At 55.8% G+C, this 17,272-nt stretch overlaps 1 protein-coding gene across 1 annotated transcript; it reads right to left on the bottom strand.

The window, feature by feature from the left end:
• Positions 1 to 722: 722 nt before the first annotated feature.
• IFITM10 (interferon induced transmembrane protein 10) lies at positions 723 to 15,127 on the bottom strand. Its single transcript, XM_032641236.1, has 4 exons — positions 15,113 to 15,127; positions 14,084 to 14,587; positions 13,126 to 13,578; positions 723 to 1,176 (listed from the first exon to the last, which is right to left on the bottom strand). Exons 1-4 carry the CDS (start codon positions 15,125 to 15,127, stop codon positions 1,027 to 1,029), a joined length of 1,122 nt encoding a protein of 373 aa, XP_032497127.1. The 3' UTR covers positions 723 to 1,026.
• Between the last annotated feature and the right edge of the window lie 2,145 nt (positions 15,128 to 17,272).

The following is a 17,272-nucleotide window of genomic DNA, read 5'->3' as shown; positions in this document are numbered from 1 at the left end:
CACCCTGCCGGGCTGTGAGCAGAGCCCATCTCTGTAGCAGCATCGCTGCCCTGGTTCCCCGCACGTGCCGCCTGCACCGATCTTGATACTGAAACAGCAACCTCCAGCGGATGCCTCGTTTTCCCCTCTGGTGAACCTCATGGCGCCTCTGAGAAATGGGAGAACCACATCCCCTACTTCGCGGATGAGGAAACGGAGGAAGCTGCCCAGGTCCCAGGTCCCCAAGGTAGACTGGGATTGGCCAGGGCACTGCCATAGCCGCCTGGGGCGCCCTCCTGGTGCCCACCCCCCTTCCCTCCTCTCCAAGGAGGCTGCCAGATCCTCGTGGGGACTCGTGTTAGGAGCACAGTTCACCAAAAGCCCCCTCAGTCCCGTAATGCACAGTGAACAGAAGAGACCACCCGGATCATGGGGCGAACTTCCCCTGGAAGAGTCAGCTGGATGCAGCACTTGGGGCCCAGGACCCCCAGGCAGTGATTGAGTGGGGTTCCCAAAGCCTCCAAATCCCGCCCCCCGCACGCCCTCCACCCCGAGCCCTGCCCAAGTGGGGGACAGCAGGCTGGGCCAGAGCTGGGCAGGTATTTTATTGGAAGTTCAGATACAAGAGCTCTGAGCAGGGTCACGGCTTGGAGGAGGTGGCGTCAGGGAGGAGAGAGTCAGTCCCCAGACGCTGGCGGCCACCTGATCCCGGGTAGCTCCCACAAAAGCCCTTCTTGCTGGGTGTCAGGTCTGAGGGGCCCCAGGAGCCTGGGCGGGGGCACAGACAGGCAGGGAGGGCAGCCGCTGGAAGCCAAGGTGCAGCAGCACAGGAAGAAACCCACGGGCCCCCCCCGAAACAGGAGGAGGGCCGGGAGGCAGAGAGGGTGGGCTGGCACGGAACTCACTGTCCCCCTGCCTCGCTGCCGGGTTCCCAGCTGCAGGGGGCGGCCGGCTCCGCCCCCGCCGCAGGGCATCCGGCTTTTCCTCAGCCACGAAACGAACCCATCTCAGAGCTTCATCTCCAGGCTGGCGGTGCCTGTCGGGGCCTCAGTAGTCGGTGAGTGGGTACCGCAGGAAGATGAAGACGAGGATGATGCAGGAGGCCGCCAGGGCAGAGCTGGTGATGTTGAACAGCCGAGCGGTCTTGGCGTCCTCCACTGCCCCGTTCAGGTCGTTGAGAAGTTTCTTGTCCCGAACCTGAAGCCAGAAGGAGGAGGTGAGACCGGCAGCCAGCGCCGGGGGGTGGACACAGGCAGGGGCCAGGCGAGAGGGCATGAGGGCAGAGGGCCCCTGAGACTGTAGCCCCAAGCCAGTGTCCGTTGCCGATTCCCGATTCCTGACAACCGTGCGGGGCTGCTGCACCGCGATGTCCTTGCTGGGTGGAAACGTGCCCTGGATTATGGGGCATCAGGTCGGAAACTTACTTTCAAACAGTTTACAAAATAAATAATATGTATTTACGGAGAGAGAGAAGAAAAGGTGAATATGGTAAACTTAACACTGAGATGTCTGGATGAAGGGTATATAGGAATACTTTGTATCTTTTTTATTTTTTTGCAACTTTTCTATAAATCTAAAACTATATAAAATAAAATGGATTGTTAATACTGTATTATATACTTGAAAGTTGCTAAGAGAGTGGATCCTCGGTGTTCCTTACCACCACCAAAAAAAAAAAGATAATTATGTAAGGTGAGTATTAACTAACCCCATTGTGGAAATCATTTCGTGGTACACCTTAAGCATATACAATGTTGTAGGTTGATTATATCTCAATGACGCTGGGAAAATAAAAAAATAAAAGAGGAAGCCGGTCTCAGAGAGTTACGTGATTGGACGATGGGGCAATACACGTGTGTCCTAATCTGATTGGTCCCACCTCATTTAAAATTGACTGGGATTCCCTGGGAATACACACTATGCTTGGACGGGAGGCAGCCCTGGGGTCCCTGCAACGGGATATTAAAGTGAAGGGAGCGGTTGGAGCCCAGTAAGTCCTGGGGAGATGGTGGACAGCGGTGGACCCATTTCCAAGATCCTCTGGCTGTGAAGAGGTGTCCCTGGGGAGCATGTCCCCTCATCCAGGCTAGGTCTGAGGAATCCCCTCTCCCACAGAGTCCAGAGAAGAGCAGGTCTGAGCATACTGCAAACAGAGAGCAAAGCCTGGGAGGAGGAGAAGAGGAAGCGGAGAGATGAGAGAGGCGGGGAGAGAAAGTCTCTGCATCAGCAGATTGGTGGGTAAATGGATGTACGGATGGACGTGTGGACAAAAGGCAGGGGGCTGGGTTGGGCAGATAGAGGACACTGATGTCTGGCTGCCCGGAGGGTGGGTTACGCAGATGGACGGGAGAATAGATGGGTAGTTAACGCGGTGAGGACACAGATGTGGTGGGAGTGTGGCTGGGTGGATGGATGGACGAGGCGAATGGTGGAAGGAACAGAGGGAGAGGAGAGAAGAAAGAAGACAGAGGTGACTGTCTGGCAGTGGATGGAGGGGGTGAGGAAGGGAAAGAGGAGATGGAGTGGAGTGGAGCTGGGGGACAAGTTGGAGGGACTGGGGAAGGGGTGGAAGATTGGGTGACTTAAGACAGATTGTATAGAATGGAGAGGTAGAGGGAGGAAAAGAAGCTGGCCTTGAGGAACTAGGGAAGGGAAAGAGAAAAGAAGAAAAGTCTATGCCCTTGTGGAACTTTTATTCTAGTGGTTTTGGAGAGAGCCCACATCTTCACTGAGTTTTATCTTCCGTTGTGAGAACAGGACGTCTCACCCACTTATTTAGGTCTTATTTGACGTCGTCATTCAAATAAATTTTGTAATTCTCTCCAGAAGGAAGAGCTATTACATCTTTTGTTAGACTTGGTCTGTTTATTTTGGTTGTCGTATTGTAAGTGATGTCTAAGATTACATTGCTAACTGATTTTTGCTGGTGTATAAAAGCTCAACTTCTATAGACTGATTTTGTATCCAGCTAAACTATCGTATTAATTATGATAACAGACCAAGTTTTCTATGTAATGAATCATATCTACCGTAAATAACAGTTCTATTTCTTCCTTCAGGTCTTTATTCTTAGACTCTGTAGCACAGTGGTTGAGTACAGATGCCTGGATTTGAATCCCAGTTTCGCCAGTCACCACATAACCTTAGCAAGTATTCTCGTCTGTAACAGGAAGGTAACAATAGTACCTACGGCATAGGGCTGTTGAAAGGAATTGGTGGATGCAAAGCATTAGCATAGTGTCTGGTCCAAAGCAAGCTCTTATATAATGGAAGCAAAGGCTTCGGAACGATGCTGACTAGCAATGACGTAACAGGCAGCCTACTCTCGGTCTTAATTGTAAAGCTCACGACTGAGATTGCTGTATTTTTAAAAATCCCCATGAGATAAACATATTTTTCCTCTAATTCATTAACTAGTAAATTATATTCATTGATTTTTTTCCCCCTCATGTTGAAACAAGGCTGATTTATTTAAAAATAAACAATTGGTCATGACTTCCTTGTTGGTTAGTGGAATGAGGAAAGGAAGGATAGAGATGGACGTTGGAAGTGGATGGCTGAGTAACCCATCCATTCAGTTGTAAAGGAGATCAGGGAAGAGGAGAACTGGACAGGTGATTTGATGATGGGAAGGCAGGTGGATGATGAGAAGGAGGGAGATATGAACGTCCCATGCTGGATGCATGGGACGCACAGAGATACGGACCTAGGAATGGATGCTGGATGGAAGGGATGGTTGGATGGATACACGGGTGTTTGCCAGAAGCGAAGGACTGGTACACAGATGGATACGTGAAACATGCTCCACAGGTAGGACAGGCAAGTAGATCAATATCTGAGAATGGGTGCTGAATGGATGGAGCAGGCTAGATGGACACATAAAGGTGTGCCAGGTGGGCAGGACAGGTAGACAGATGGATATACGAAATTACATTGCATGATGGGAACAGGTACCTAGGTGGTTACAGGAAGGTATACTGGATGGGCGGGACAGGCTGGTAGATGAATTTATGAACATACGCTGGATAATCTGGACAGGTGGATACATGAGTATATGTTGGATGGGTAGGACAGGTGGCTAGATGGGTTTAGAAATAAATGCTGAATTGTTGGCATAGGCAGGTAAGATGGATGTGTGAATGTGTGCTGAAGTGGTGGGAAAGGTGCATATGGGGACATATAAAAGTGTGCCAAATGGATGGAATGGAGGATAGATGGGTATATGAATGTGTGTTGGGTGAATGGGATGGGTAGATAATTGGAGAGGAGGGAGGGTTGTTGGGTAGATTATAGTATAGACCAATGCAGGGTAGGTGAATAGGTTCATTAACTCAGCCAAGCAATATTCAGTGCCTGCTCTGTGTAGTTGCTCTTCTAGGTCCCAAGTATACAGCAGGGAAAAAAACAAAGTCCCCTGTCCTCATGGAGCTTACATTTAAGGACACATTTAAGGGAGAGGACATGGAAAGTAAACGCAATAAATAAGTAAAATGTATAGGGTATTAAATGTGCTAAAAAGAAAGCTGAGGAGGACAGAGAGCGGAGAGCATTGTGGGGGGTATGACTCTAGCTGGGTGCTCAGGAAAGAACACGTGGAGCACGGACATTTGAGTAAAGCCCGGAAGAGTGTGACAGACTCGGTCATGTGTTTATCTGCAGGGAAAGCACGTCTCAGGGCACGAAGCTCTGAGGTGGGGATGAACCTGTGTTCTGAGGAATAAGCAGAGGCCAGCGTGGGGAGAGCAGAACCCAGAGGGGAAGGGGAGTGCGACTTACGGTCAGAGAGGAAATAGGCAAGAAGCAGGTTGTGTGGGACTTTGTAGGCGCTTTTTAGCAGAAAAAACAAGGGCAGAGGCTCCGGCGTGTTTTAACCTGGTAATTCTGGATGCTGTGTAGAGAACAGGTTGAAGGGGCAGAGGCTGGACAAAGCAGAGGAGAGGCCGACAGCCCAGGTGAGTGGTCAGGGTGGGTTGCAGCAGGGCAGTGGTCGTGAAGGTGGTAGGAACTGACCTTTTTCTGGATCTATTTTGAAGATACAGCTGACAGTATTTACTGGGATCAGATGTGGAGTGTGATAAAAAAAGAAAGGAATTTGAGATGATTTCAAGGCTTTTTGATTTGATCTACTGAAATCAGGGAGCTGTAGGAGACTCCAGGAGGAGTAAGTTTCTACACGGTGCAGTAGTTGGGCTTCTGACATGTTTAGCTAGAAATGTCTTCTAGACGTAGAGCTGGACATTTTGAGCAGGTAGGTTTTCTATGAGTCTAGAGTTCAGGGATGAGGTCTAGGGCAGAGATACAAATTGGAGGAGCATTTGAGCTTAAAGACGCTACTTGGAGCCATGAGGCTGGGTGAGAGCACCAAGGGAGAGAGTGTAGGCAAGAGATGAAGAGGACCAGGGACTGAGCCCCAGAGCATCCCAACGTTGAAAGATCTGGAAAGCAAGAGGTATCCAGGGAAGGAGGCCGAGAAGGGCAGTCTAAAAAGCAGAAGGAAGGCAAAGGGAAGGAAAGGATGGTGGGTGGGGGTGAAATGACGTGAAAGGAGGAGGAGTAAACACGGAGGAATGGAATGGATAAATGGATGCAGGGCAGGTGGGTGAAGAGGTGGCTGGGTGATGTTGGGTGGAAAGAAAAGAAAAGGAGGAAGACAGGTGAGTGAACAGACTGATGGTTGGATAGTTGGGTGAGTCAGTCAAAGAAAGGAAAGGAAGAAAAATGGGAGGATGTGCAGATGGATGGACAGTTCTTTTATGAACGTGTATCTTCATGGGATGACAGACTGATAGCGTGTGAAGGCAAGGGAGGGAGGATGGGTCGATGGGTGTACAGATGAATGGATACCAGCTCAACACCTGATTACACGAATGGATATAATAAATAATTGGAAGAACGGGGTAGAGGAAAGAAAGGGAGGGATAATATATAAATGGATGAATGGGCAACTTAATTTAGAGGTGAATGAAGGGGAAGCAGGAATAAATGAAAGGAAAAGATGGAGAGACGGAAACGTATTGATGGTTGACGGATGATTGGCTGGATGGTGGGTGGGTGGATGCATGGTTGTGAGAAGGAGAAAGGAAAGAGAGAAGAGGGGCTGATGAATAGAAGTTTTAATGAATGATTGATTAGCTATATAGATAGAAGGAGTTGGTAGAAGAATGGAGAATAGTACAAAGGAAGGCTGTATGGTTGGGTGGATGGATGAGTAAACCGAGAGATGGATAGAAAGTGCAGGAAAACGGACAGAGAGAGGACGAGATGAGAGGATGAATGGACAGAAGGGGGATGACCACAGGAAGAAGAGTGCAGTGATTCAAAAAGGGTCCGAGAAAGGAACTTGATGGAGACCTCAAGGCAGTTACTTTGTATCACTGTGCCTCTGTTTCCTCATCTGTAAAACCAGGATATTAATTGCAGCTATTCATAGGGTTTTGTTATCATTAAGTAAAATGCTGCATCTAATTAAATAATTAGAAGCTCTTAGAAAGGTGCCTAGAATATACTCAATAATTAAGAGCTCAATAATTAATTGTTGTTTTATGGTTATTGTTATTTGCTGGCTTGTTGTTACTATCGCTATTACTATGAATGAGTAAAAGGGGGGAAACAGATGAATCCAGGGAAGAAAAAAAGACTAGATGGAGAGCTGGGTGGATGGATAGATGAAGAGTTATGGATGAGGTTGGTGGATAAACCGTGGAAGGAAAGGAAGAAAAAAAAAGACAGATGGGGGCTTCCCCGGTGGCGCAGTGGTTGAGAGTTCGCCTGCCGATGCAGGGGACGCGGGTCCGTGCCCCGGTCCGGGAAGATCCCACGTGCCGCGGAGCGGCTGGGCCCGTGAGCCATGGCCGCTGAGCCTGCGCCGCAACGGGAGAGGCCACAGCAGTGAGAGGCCCGTGTAACGCAAAAGAAAAAAGAAAAAAAAAAAAAAGACAGATGATGAAACGAGTAGAAACATGAATTTTGTAAATAAGTGAAAGAGTGGATAAAGGGATGGCTGACAGTATGGAAGTGAAATTCCGGAAGGAAAGAAGATGAACAGATGAATTTTTGGAGACAAAGTGGATGGGCCGGTAGCTGAAAGGGTGGAACCATGAGTGCATGCATTGGTGGGTGGACAAGGTGAGTGAGGGTCTTTTCCTCACAAACCCGCCCCTCCTGCAGCCTCCTTCCTCATCTATAAATGGCACCTCCCTTCTTTCAACTGCTCAGATGAGTATCCTTGGAGTAATCTTTGGATCTTCTCTACTTTCCCTCACCTTATGTCCAATCCATCAGGATACTCTGCTGACTTTTCTTTCAAAATATAGGACCAGTTTTAACTCTCCACTCCCACCCTCTGAACCAAGACTTGACTCAGTGAACCGCTTTCGGTTTGTCTCCCAACTCCCCAACCCCTTTCATCTTTATAGCCGATTCTTCACTAGTAGTAAGAGCAACCTTTTAAAATGTAAGTCACGTGGGGACTTCCCCGGAGGTCCAGTGGTTAGGACTCCACGCTTCCTTCCACTGCAGCGGGCGTGGGTTCAACCCCTGGTCGGGGGACTAAGATCCCGCATGCCTCATGGCATGGCCAAAAAAAAAGAAGAAAAAAAGTAAGTCACATAATATTGACTCTTTGTTTAACATTCCTCAAAGTTTTCACTTAAAGCAAAACAAAATCCTAACTGTGGCAGACAAGATGTACGTGGCCTGGCCCCTCCCCCACCTCTCTGGACCCATCTCCTATGCTCACCCCATTCTAGCCACATTGGTCCCTGAACCTGACTTTGCCGCGGGGCTTTTGCAATATCTGATCCCTTTTCCTGGAATATGCTTATTCAGAGAGATGCATTTATGGCTACTGCGTGCGTTAATTCAGGTTTACACTCAAATAGCATCTCGACAAAGAGGCCTTCCTTGCCTCTACATAAGAGAGCACCGCACATCTCCCTCACCATGCTTCATGTGCTCTTCAGAGCTGACATCACCATCTGACATGCATAAGTGTTACTTTTATTTTTGTCTGACACCCCACCAAAATGTAAGCGCCTCATGGGCAGGGGTCGTGTGTCGCTTGTCACTTACTAGGCATTAGAATTGCGTGTGAGACAAATGCGTGAAGAGTGGAAGGATGTTGGGAAGTTGGAATGAACTGAAGACTAGGTCATTGACTAGAGAGTTTAATGAATAGATATGATGGTTACACACAAGGGAGGGAGGGAAGGAGAGGAAGAGGCGACGGGTATGGTAATCAAAGTGAGGGAAGACAATAAATATACAGATGGAGGGGAAACGGATGGATGGATGTAGGTGAGGAAAGACAGGAGGGAAGAAAAGAGGAGATTAAACAAATCCACAAAGGTGTGTGGGTAAACTAGATAGAAAGAGATGGATGGATGGATTCAGTGGATAGGTGTGTGGGAGGGGATAGCTGAAGGAATTGGGTTACGGAGTGTGGATAGAGGAATTGATAGGAGGCTAGAAGTATGTGTGGGGTGAGCAAATGGGTAGAAGAAAAGAAAAAAGGGAAAAGGAAAGGTGAGGATGTGTATGTATGGATGAATGGATGGATGCTTGGATGAACTAACTAGTAATGTACATTGATGGGTAAAAGTGATGGAAGAAGGAATGAGTGGATACAAGGAGGAAACAGGGTATATGGGGTACATGGAGTAGGAGATAGACAGTTGGGTAAATGAGAAAAAGAATGAGAAAGTTGAGAAGAGAGGGGAGATGAATTATCTTCATGAATCACTAGATTAATTGGTGGATGGGTAATTAAAGTGAGTAAGGGAAGAAAGGAGGGAACAGGAAATAGAAGGTGGGAAGATGGTTAGAGAGATGTACAACGGGAAAAGGATGGATGTTTAAATAAAGTTGGTGGATATGTGTATTGATGGACAGATGACTGGGTAGAATCATACACAGGGCAAGTGAATGGGTAGAAGTAATGGGAGGTAACGATGGACATGGAGGATGGATGTAGGAAAGAACGATAAAAACAATAAAAGAAACGACTATGGGCATGGCGCTATGCTAACAGCATTACACGGCATTAACTCAGTTAATCCTCAGCAACACCCTGAGGTAGGTACAACCCCATTTTTACGAGGAGGAAAATAAGGCACGGATAGATGTAATACCAACTTAAGGTCCCAGGACTCAAACCTATGCTGTAAACCAGAGCGACCATGAACACTGGGCGTATGGCTATGTGGTACACACAGAAGGTGGAAGAGGTGGGTAGGAGGGAGAGAAGATAGAAGAATGGATAAACAGAGTAGGTGGGTAGTTAGATGGATGAACCATTGGAGAGGAAATAATTGGAAGAAGAGGGGAGAAGGGAAGAAGGGAGGAAGAAGATATATATAAAAAGACCAGTGGGAGGGTGGAAAGACGAATGGGTAGGTGGATGTGCTGGGTATGGATGAATGACTTGGTGTATTGATGGACAGTATTCTGGGATGGACTGAGAAAGTAAAGGGGATCAGGAGTGAGGGTGGGAGAAAAGTTAAGTGAATAAATGAATGGAAAGATAGGTGAAAGTATGAATAGATTCATGGTGAGGAAATGGGTGTGTTAGCACGTAGGTGGACGGATGAATGAAATCAACGGATATAGTGAGCACAGATAGATGAAAGGATGGGTGGATGGATGGGTGGGTGGATGGATGGATGGATGGACGGACGGACAGGCGGGTGGATGGATGGATGGATGGATGTGAGGATGAATGGGTGGGTGGGTGGATAGATGGATGGATAGGAGGATGAGTGGATGGGTGGGTGGATGGGTGGATGGATGGACGGATGTGAGGATGAGTGGATGGGTGGGTGGGTGGGTGGATGGATGGATGGATGTGAGGATGAGTGGATGGGTGGGTGGGTGGGTGGATGGATGGATGATGGATGTATGTATAGATGTAGGTACATATGTATGAATGGATGGATGGATGATATTCAGAAAGGAGGGAGTGGGCAAGTATGTATATACAGAAACAGACACAGTATCCTTCCCACTAATCTATTCTTTCTGACTTCCCTGTCACCCAGAAGTCTCCAGCCCGTGTCCTCATTGCAATCTGCTGCTGCTCTCTGCCACCATCCCCGCCCTGGTTCACGCCATGTGCCCTCTCGCCTGGACCACCACACCGGACCCTCACTCCTGCCTGCCTCTGGGCTTGTCTCATCCCCTCCCTCCACCCTGGCTGCAGAGTTCACAGCTCTGATCACCTTTCCCTTCCGTGTCCCCCATACCCTTCCCATGGAACTCCAAGTCTTTCACTGCACGGCCTCAGTCTGCCTTTCCTGGACCATCTTCTGCTCCCCACAGAGGATGGGGCCCTGCTGCTCCCGACTGCCCGACCCTCGTGTCTTAGTTTATGGACTCCTGTCCCCTCACCCACCCTTCAAGGCCCGGGGAAAAATGCTGCCTCCCCTAGAAGTGTCCGGGGCTGACCCCAACCTCACGCCCAAGCTGCGACTGAAGTGTTCTTCTCCTGAAACGTTCGGTGCGTATGCATCTTTCCATGCACCCTCTGTCCATCCACCCATTCCTCCAGCATCCTTTGCCCCCCAACTTGGTCAGCCCTGCCTTGGGTCAGGGGTGGGCAGCTGTGGTCAGTGCGGGGGCTCTCTGATGGGGAGGAAGGTTCGGCCAGAGGGAGGCAGCAGAGCCTTTGGGGGTGGGGGCAACCCGGGCCTCACAAAGGCCCCAGGCTGGGGGCAGCCAGGCGCACCCAGGGAGCTCGCTTAGGGAAGGGGTTAAAAGTGGGTCATGCGGGGCCTTGAATGCCAAGATGAGGAGGCTGGACTTCTCCAGACCGAGAAAGGGGAGCCGGGGGCCGTGGTGAGCACCTCATGCAGACTGCACGGACGGAGACCTGGCCTTCTGTGTCGGTGCCATCCCCAGACACCAGGCCGAGCCCACGAGGGTGCCCCTGGGGGCGGGGCGTGTGGGGACAGACGGGGACAGCTAGGGACACAGCGCTTCTTTCTCACCCGAAGGCCAGCCTCCGCCCTGCTTCTGTGCTTATTTGAATGTTGTTTTGTTTTGCTGTGTTTTGTGAACGGATGAGGAAATGGGCTCAGTGAAGCGAGATCACATGCGGGGAATTAGCCAAGGCCTCCTGACCCCAAGGCCATCAGGTGCCCTTGGAAGTGCCCAGGACGGCTGCAAACGATGTAGGGTGCAGCAGCCCAGGAGACGTACAGCTGGACGGACAGATGGACGAATTCCCAGGCGTGGGAGCCTGTGCCAGCCAGGTCTGTCCTCCCCTCTGCCCTGGACAGAGGCAGCTCACCTTGCTCACCCCTCCCAGGGAAGCCCCAAGCCTTTCTGCCCTTGCTAACGCCCAGGAAGGATGTGAGGGAGCAGCCGGGCTGCAGGCACAGTGAATCCCCTTCTGTCTCTAGAAGCACCAACTCCCACCCCGCACTGCAGAGCGGATCCTGAACCATTCAGAAATCTGTGACCTACCTACAACCCGCAGCAGATGGGCCTGCCCTGTGCCAGCCAGCTGCCCACGGGAGCACACGCAGCCGGACCCAGGTCCACAGGCTACTCGTGGGGCCAGGCAAGAGGGCCCAGGGAGGCAGAGCTGAGGCTGGCCTGGGGGCTTCACCCCCAATTCCCAGGGACCCCTGCACGCACACACAATACACACAATTACACACATGCATGCTGACACCTATGCATGCACAATTATACACAAGCACACCCACACCCCTGTACGCACGCTCACACCGACACACGCAGTTACAAATGCACTCACGCCTGCACGGCTCACGCACGCACACACACGCTCACACCTGTATGCACACACACTCGTGCACACTCAGTGGACACGGTGTCCACGCGGAGCCCAGGGCTGGGTACACAGGCCTGGATTTGAAGGCGGTGGGTGATCGTGATGCCAATGATGAGTCAGGAGGACAAGAAGACCAGGTGGCCAGAGCGTGTGATGCCAGGGCAGGGGGCTCCGTGCTCAGAGGCGCACAGAGGCAGAGCTGTCCCAGCACCTTCCCCCAGGCTAGCCTCTCGGGCCCAGCCCCTCCTCGGCCTCCAGCAACCCCCACCCCCACCCCGCCCCGTGTTCTGCCCCCGCCCCGCTGGGCAGCTGCCATCAGTGAAATGCGCCAGGCCTTGGACACTCAGATCAGGGCTCGGGAAAAGTGATGATCTGGCGAGACGTGAGCCAGGCCCTTCCGGGGTGGTGGGAAGGCAGCGAGGCCCTGAGTCTACCCCTCCCTTCCTGCTGGTTGGGCTCCAGCAGCCCCAGGCTCTTGGGTCCTTACACACCTGCATGGATCTCCCGACCCCAAGACCCCAAGCGCAAGTCAATCGCAGCTCCCCTCCTGTCACCTCAGTCCATTTCTCTCCACTTTGCCCCCACCCCGGGGGGGATGGGGTCCTGTCTGCCTGGGACACTGCTGTGCTCCCAGCCAGCTCCTCTCACAGCAGCAAGGGGCTTCTGAAAGCTGTATACACTCAGGGCGTGGAGTCAGGGTGTATGGGACACCCTCACACCTCCCTCCCCCGGGCTCCTGGCTCCCACAGAGCCTCCCCCCGGGACGGACCATCTAGAAACCGTGTGTGAGGGGAGGCAGAGCAGTGGCTGCGGGTCAGCACCCCCGTCTGTCTGTCACGGCCTCCCTCTGAGTGCCTGCCTGGCATCAGGTTCCCTGCAAGGGGCTTGGACAAGAAGGTCTCCAGCAGTGACGTCACCCCTCCTCCTGTCAACAGGGGAAGGATTCCAAGGCCTCTTCATCTCCCTGCTGGCTCCATCCCTACGCCTAGGGACAGCTTCACCCAGGCCTAATTCCCACGTCCCCCGCCCAGGGGACAGGACACCGAGTCCCAGGTCCCCACCCCACAGACCAAACTCGCTGTGCACAGACCCTGGCCCTGAGGACCCCGAGCCCCGACAAGACACCCTGGAAGGTTCCCCAGCTCAGGTCAGGACGGGCTGGCTCTCCCTGCCAGCCCCGAGCTGGCTGCCATCCGTGTCTCGCTGGGTCCCCCACCATCCTTCTATCCCTCAGCCGCTCCACTGCACCTGCTGCACCCATGGGCTTCTCTGCGAGGGAGGGGGCAGAGTGATGCTGCCAGCACCCGCGTCTCCTGCTCCCCCTGCCCCCCCGCTTCATCCCCGCGCCCGCTCACTTTGAGGGAGTAGGCCAGGGCGATGAAACCCAGGCAGCAGAAATTGAGGTAGACGAAGTTGAAGATGGACCACAGGTAGTAGTCGTTCACCTCCGCGGTGTCGGGATAGACCTCGATGACCGCCGTGGGGTTCGTCATGGTCTTCTTCTCTGCTAGGTGCTTGCAGGCCTGGGGGGCGCTGGTGGCCCGCACGCTGTCTGTCCTGCTGCTCTTAGACTCCATGGGGAACAGCGTGGGTGCCATGGGGGGTGAGGCTGAGGGCTCAGGCCCGGGGGCCACTGGAGCCTGCAGGGCGGGGGGCTTGGACACGCAGGCGAAGCAGCCCTTGGGCGAACCCGCCGGGGGCCTCGGGATCCAGAAGGCCCCGTCCAGGGGAACTCGGGCTTCCTGGGTGCCGTCCGTGGTGCTGGCCGGGGCTCCCAGCGGGGCTGGGCACTGGCTGGAGCCCTGGGCCTGCAGGGAGGGGGAGAGGAAGGATGAGCCGGGTCCGGACCACCCTATTGGGCCCACCCTGGCACCCTGCGGTGTCTCTCCTTTGGCCCCATAAACAGCCCCCCAGGACAATCCCCACCCGCCGCAGATGCCGAAGCCCTCACAGCAGCCTTGGCAGGGACGTCGGGGGCTTTTCGTCACTTCGCCATCTGCGCACAAATAGTCACCCACTGACACACAGCAGCAGCGCTCCCCCCAGCATCCCGACTGGCACACTCTTGCGGTAAACAGAGCAACCAGCACCCCCAGACAGCCCGGCACACACAGGACACGCAGAACCACAATGACACAGCCTCAGTCACTCTTTGGCGGAAGGAGGAGAGCTCCCCGGAGCACCTGCGCGCTGGCTCCCGCTGTCACATCGGACACAAACGCCAGCACCACCACCCGGCTCCCCAGACCCCGGCACACGCCGAGCGCTCAGAGACGCCGCCAGGTAAACAACCCCGCACTGTGACACTCACACCGCGACACAGGCCCCGACACGATCCCCCGAGGATGAACACGGCGGCCGCTGGGGCTCCGAACCCGCGCGCATCGCCCCCTCACACCCCGGCCCCGAGCGGCGCCCGGACCCCAAGAGCGCGCACTCGCCGCGGGCCACTCGCCCCGTGCCGGGGACGGACGCACAGTGACACTCTGCGAAACGAACACTCTCCGACGAGGCACCCGCGCCCCGCGCCGCCCCGGGGGTCCGCAGCCGAGGCCCCGCGGCCCCGCAGGCCCCCAGCCTGACCCGGGTCTGCCGCAGCCGCCCGGACGGCGCGCCCTCACCTACTGGCGAATCCTCGGCGGCCTGGCCCGACCCAGCGCCGCGCTCCGCGCGTCCTTCCGCCGTCCCGCGGGTGTCTGGCTGTCCCGCCGCTCCGCGTCCCAGCGGCCCGACCTCGGCGCGGGAAGCGCGCGGGGTGGCGGCGGGGAGGGGCGCGGGGTGGCGGCGCTGCCTCCGCAGCGCCAGGCCGGCCGCCGGCTGCAGCCCAAGCCTGACTCACGTTGGCGGCGGCGGCGGCGGCGGCGGCGGCGGCGGGCGCAGCCACCTCCCCGCCCCCTCCCGCCGGCTGGGTGGGGGCAGCGGGTGCCGGCCGGAAGCGGCGACCCTCGGGGTGGCAGAGCCGACCAGGCACGGGTTCCGCTGCAGCGCCAGACCCCGGTGCCCGCGCCACCCGCGTCTCCTGGACACCGCCCCCTGCGCCCTCCCTCTTGCTGAGCCCCCAGCCCCTCGCTGAGTCTTCGCACCTGTCTCCCCAGGGGAGAGCCCCTTCCTCCTTCTGTGCTCCCCCTCCGCTCCCCCCGCAGCTCCCAGGACCGTGTCAGAGCCCCTTCCCCTTGGGTGCTGCCCCTTCTCCGCCCGTTGAGTTTCCTGCTCCCCCCGGCTCTGTCCGCACCTCAGTCCTGGCCCTCCACCCACCCCGCAGTGCCAGGCCCGGTGGGTGTCTGAGCCTCTCCAAGCCACTCCACCCGCAGAGCCTAGGTGCCTCCTCCAGTCTGTCCTCACCAAGCGGGTCCTCATGCCTAGCCCGGCCCCTGTCTGCTCTCCTGTCCCCGCACGACCCTAGACCCTATCCGAGCCCCCTCCAGGGCCTCTGTCCTCCTTGAGTCTCTGGCCCCTCCCAGACCCCAGACCCCAGCTGCAGTGTCTCCCTGAGCAGGGTGCACCTCCCCAGGTCCCCACCGGAGTGCCCAGCTCTGCGCAATCCCATCCCTGGCTGAGGCCCCGCCCCCAGGCCGCCCTCACAGCCCTGTCCTTCCTGATCCCACCCCCGTTGGAGTTCCTGCCCCCATACTTTCCCCAAATCGGACTCACGGGCGCCCAGCTCAGAGCCCCTGAGCTCCACGCTCGATAACGTGGCTGCCCGCCAAAGTCCAGTCTTGAAGACTGTGACCCGTCACCTGTTGGAACCCTTTGCCCCTGGGACCAGGTGTCCTTCTCCAAGCCCCTATGACAGCGGTCTCCTTGGAGTCCAGGCCACTCACCTGCCCATGCCTCTCTGCAAGCCCGGCCCGTCTCACCCTGTGGATGCTCTGTCCCCCAAGTCCCTCCCCCACCCCCGGCCTCAGCCTGCCAGCCCCCGTCTACCCCACCTTGCTTTCATTATCTCTTTGACACTTGCCCCCAAGTGGCTTCCCCTTCCTGCAAAAGTCCCAAGGATACCCTCTGCCACGGAGAAACCCCAGTCCCCCTGCTGCGCCCTGAGTCCCCACTTCACTGTGCAGTGGCCCTCTCTGAGCCCATGGGTCCTCTTCACCCATCTGCCGGGCCCCATGGAGCCCAGAACCTCCAACACCGCCACCCCCTGAAGCTGCCCTTCTGTGTGGCGGCCTGTTCCCTCCCTCGCCTCCCTCGAACCCCTGTTCTCCCCCCAGGCTGTGCTCTGAGCCCTTTCTCCCGTGAAGCCCCGCTCTGCTCTGACCCTCTCAACCGGCCTCCCTTCCCTCCACGACCCTCTCTCCTCCCAGCCTGGGTCCTTCTCAGGGATCCCTTCTCCTCGGAGTGCTGGCCTCCTTGTGCCGGGCCCTCTCTGAACACTTCTCTCCCCAGTTTCTGTGCGCTCTGAGCCTGAGCCCTTCTCTGCACCCCGGTCCCTGGACACGTCCCACTCCCGCTCCAGGCCCCTCCCCTGCCCCGCCCCCACCCCCTGGCTGACCCTGGTACAGCCTCTTTCGGGGCTGGTCAGGAACCCCGCAGCGCAAGAGCTGGCTTTAAGGATGTGGATAAAACCGTCTTCAAGCGGGTGGGGTTCCCGAGCAAAGCTGACCCCGCCCTGACCACACCCGCAGCAGGGCCCAGGCCCAGGGCCCACAGGTCTCTGAGGGCAGATGGGGACTGCGGGGAACCGGGGCTCAGTCTCCCTCATCCAAACCCCACTGCCCCTTTCCCAAGGGCCTGGCCTGCGGGCACCAGACCTCAGTCGGGCTGAGTCTGACCTAAGGGGCCCTCCCAGGCTTGTGAGTGGCCTGTGAACTAGGCCACCTGGTGTCCCCTGGGCCAGGCGCTGCCCAGGGCTGTACACGCTGCTGTAAGCGGCCCACGGGCTGGTCTGCCCTCGCGTCCAGCTGGCCCTCAGGCAGCAGGAGAGGGCGCCTGGCCCACAGGAGCCTGCTGCAGGCCGCTGGGAAGGGGCTGGACTCAGGTGGGCTCCAGAGAGCTCAGCCCGAGGCTGGGTGTCCTCCAGGCGGGAAGCGCCCACCGGGGCCCACTGGGCTGGTGCCGAGCAGGGCTGAGCCAGCCAGGACGAGAGCCAGTGTTTGGAGTGTCCGAACGCCAGGCCCTGTGCTGGGGTCCTCATCGTGTCCATCAGGCCCAGTGCGAAGAGGTCCCTGTTGTCACCCTCCTTCCCTAGACAGAGACTCCAGGCTCTGGATCCGGTCACAGAAGCTGGGTCTGAGCCCAGAGTCAGACTGCAGGGTCCGGGAGAATCCCGGCCGGCTGAATGGGTCCTCCGGGGGGGCAGCGCAGGGCGGCTGCACTGGCCCGACTCTGGGCAGGACCTCAACGCCCTGATGGTCTGGGCTAGGGGCTGGGGGCTCGGCCTGCACTAACCTACACAGTGTCCAGGGGTCTGGGGCGTCCCGCCACGCTCGTCCCCGTGTTCCAGAAGGGAGGACCCTCCAGCCGTGGGTCACGGTGAGCAGGGCGGGTGGAGCAGGGGCCCGT

This window comes from Phocoena sinus, chromosome 8 (genome assembly GCF_008692025.1).
Source record: "Phocoena sinus isolate mPhoSin1 chromosome 8, mPhoSin1.pri, whole genome shotgun sequence".
NCBI lineage: Eukaryota > Metazoa > Chordata > Mammalia > Artiodactyla > Phocoenidae > Phocoena > Phocoena sinus.
The sequence above is the reverse complement of the archived record's forward strand: the minus strand, read 5'-3'. Positions and strand labels throughout refer to the sequence as shown.

What these genes read in the sequence shown, in the direction of transcription:
- IFITM10 (XM_032641236.1), bottom strand. An exon ending in GTGTCGGGGCCTGTGTCGCG is followed by an intron (nt 13,579 to 14,083) that starts GTGTGAGTGTCA and finishes CCCTCCCTGCAG; the next exon opens with GCCCAGGGCTCCAGCCAGTG. An exon ending in CCCTGGCCTACTCCCTCAAA is followed by an intron (nt 1,177 to 13,125) that starts GTGAGCGGGCGC and finishes TTCTGGCTTCAG; the next exon opens with GTTCGGGACAAGAAACTTCT.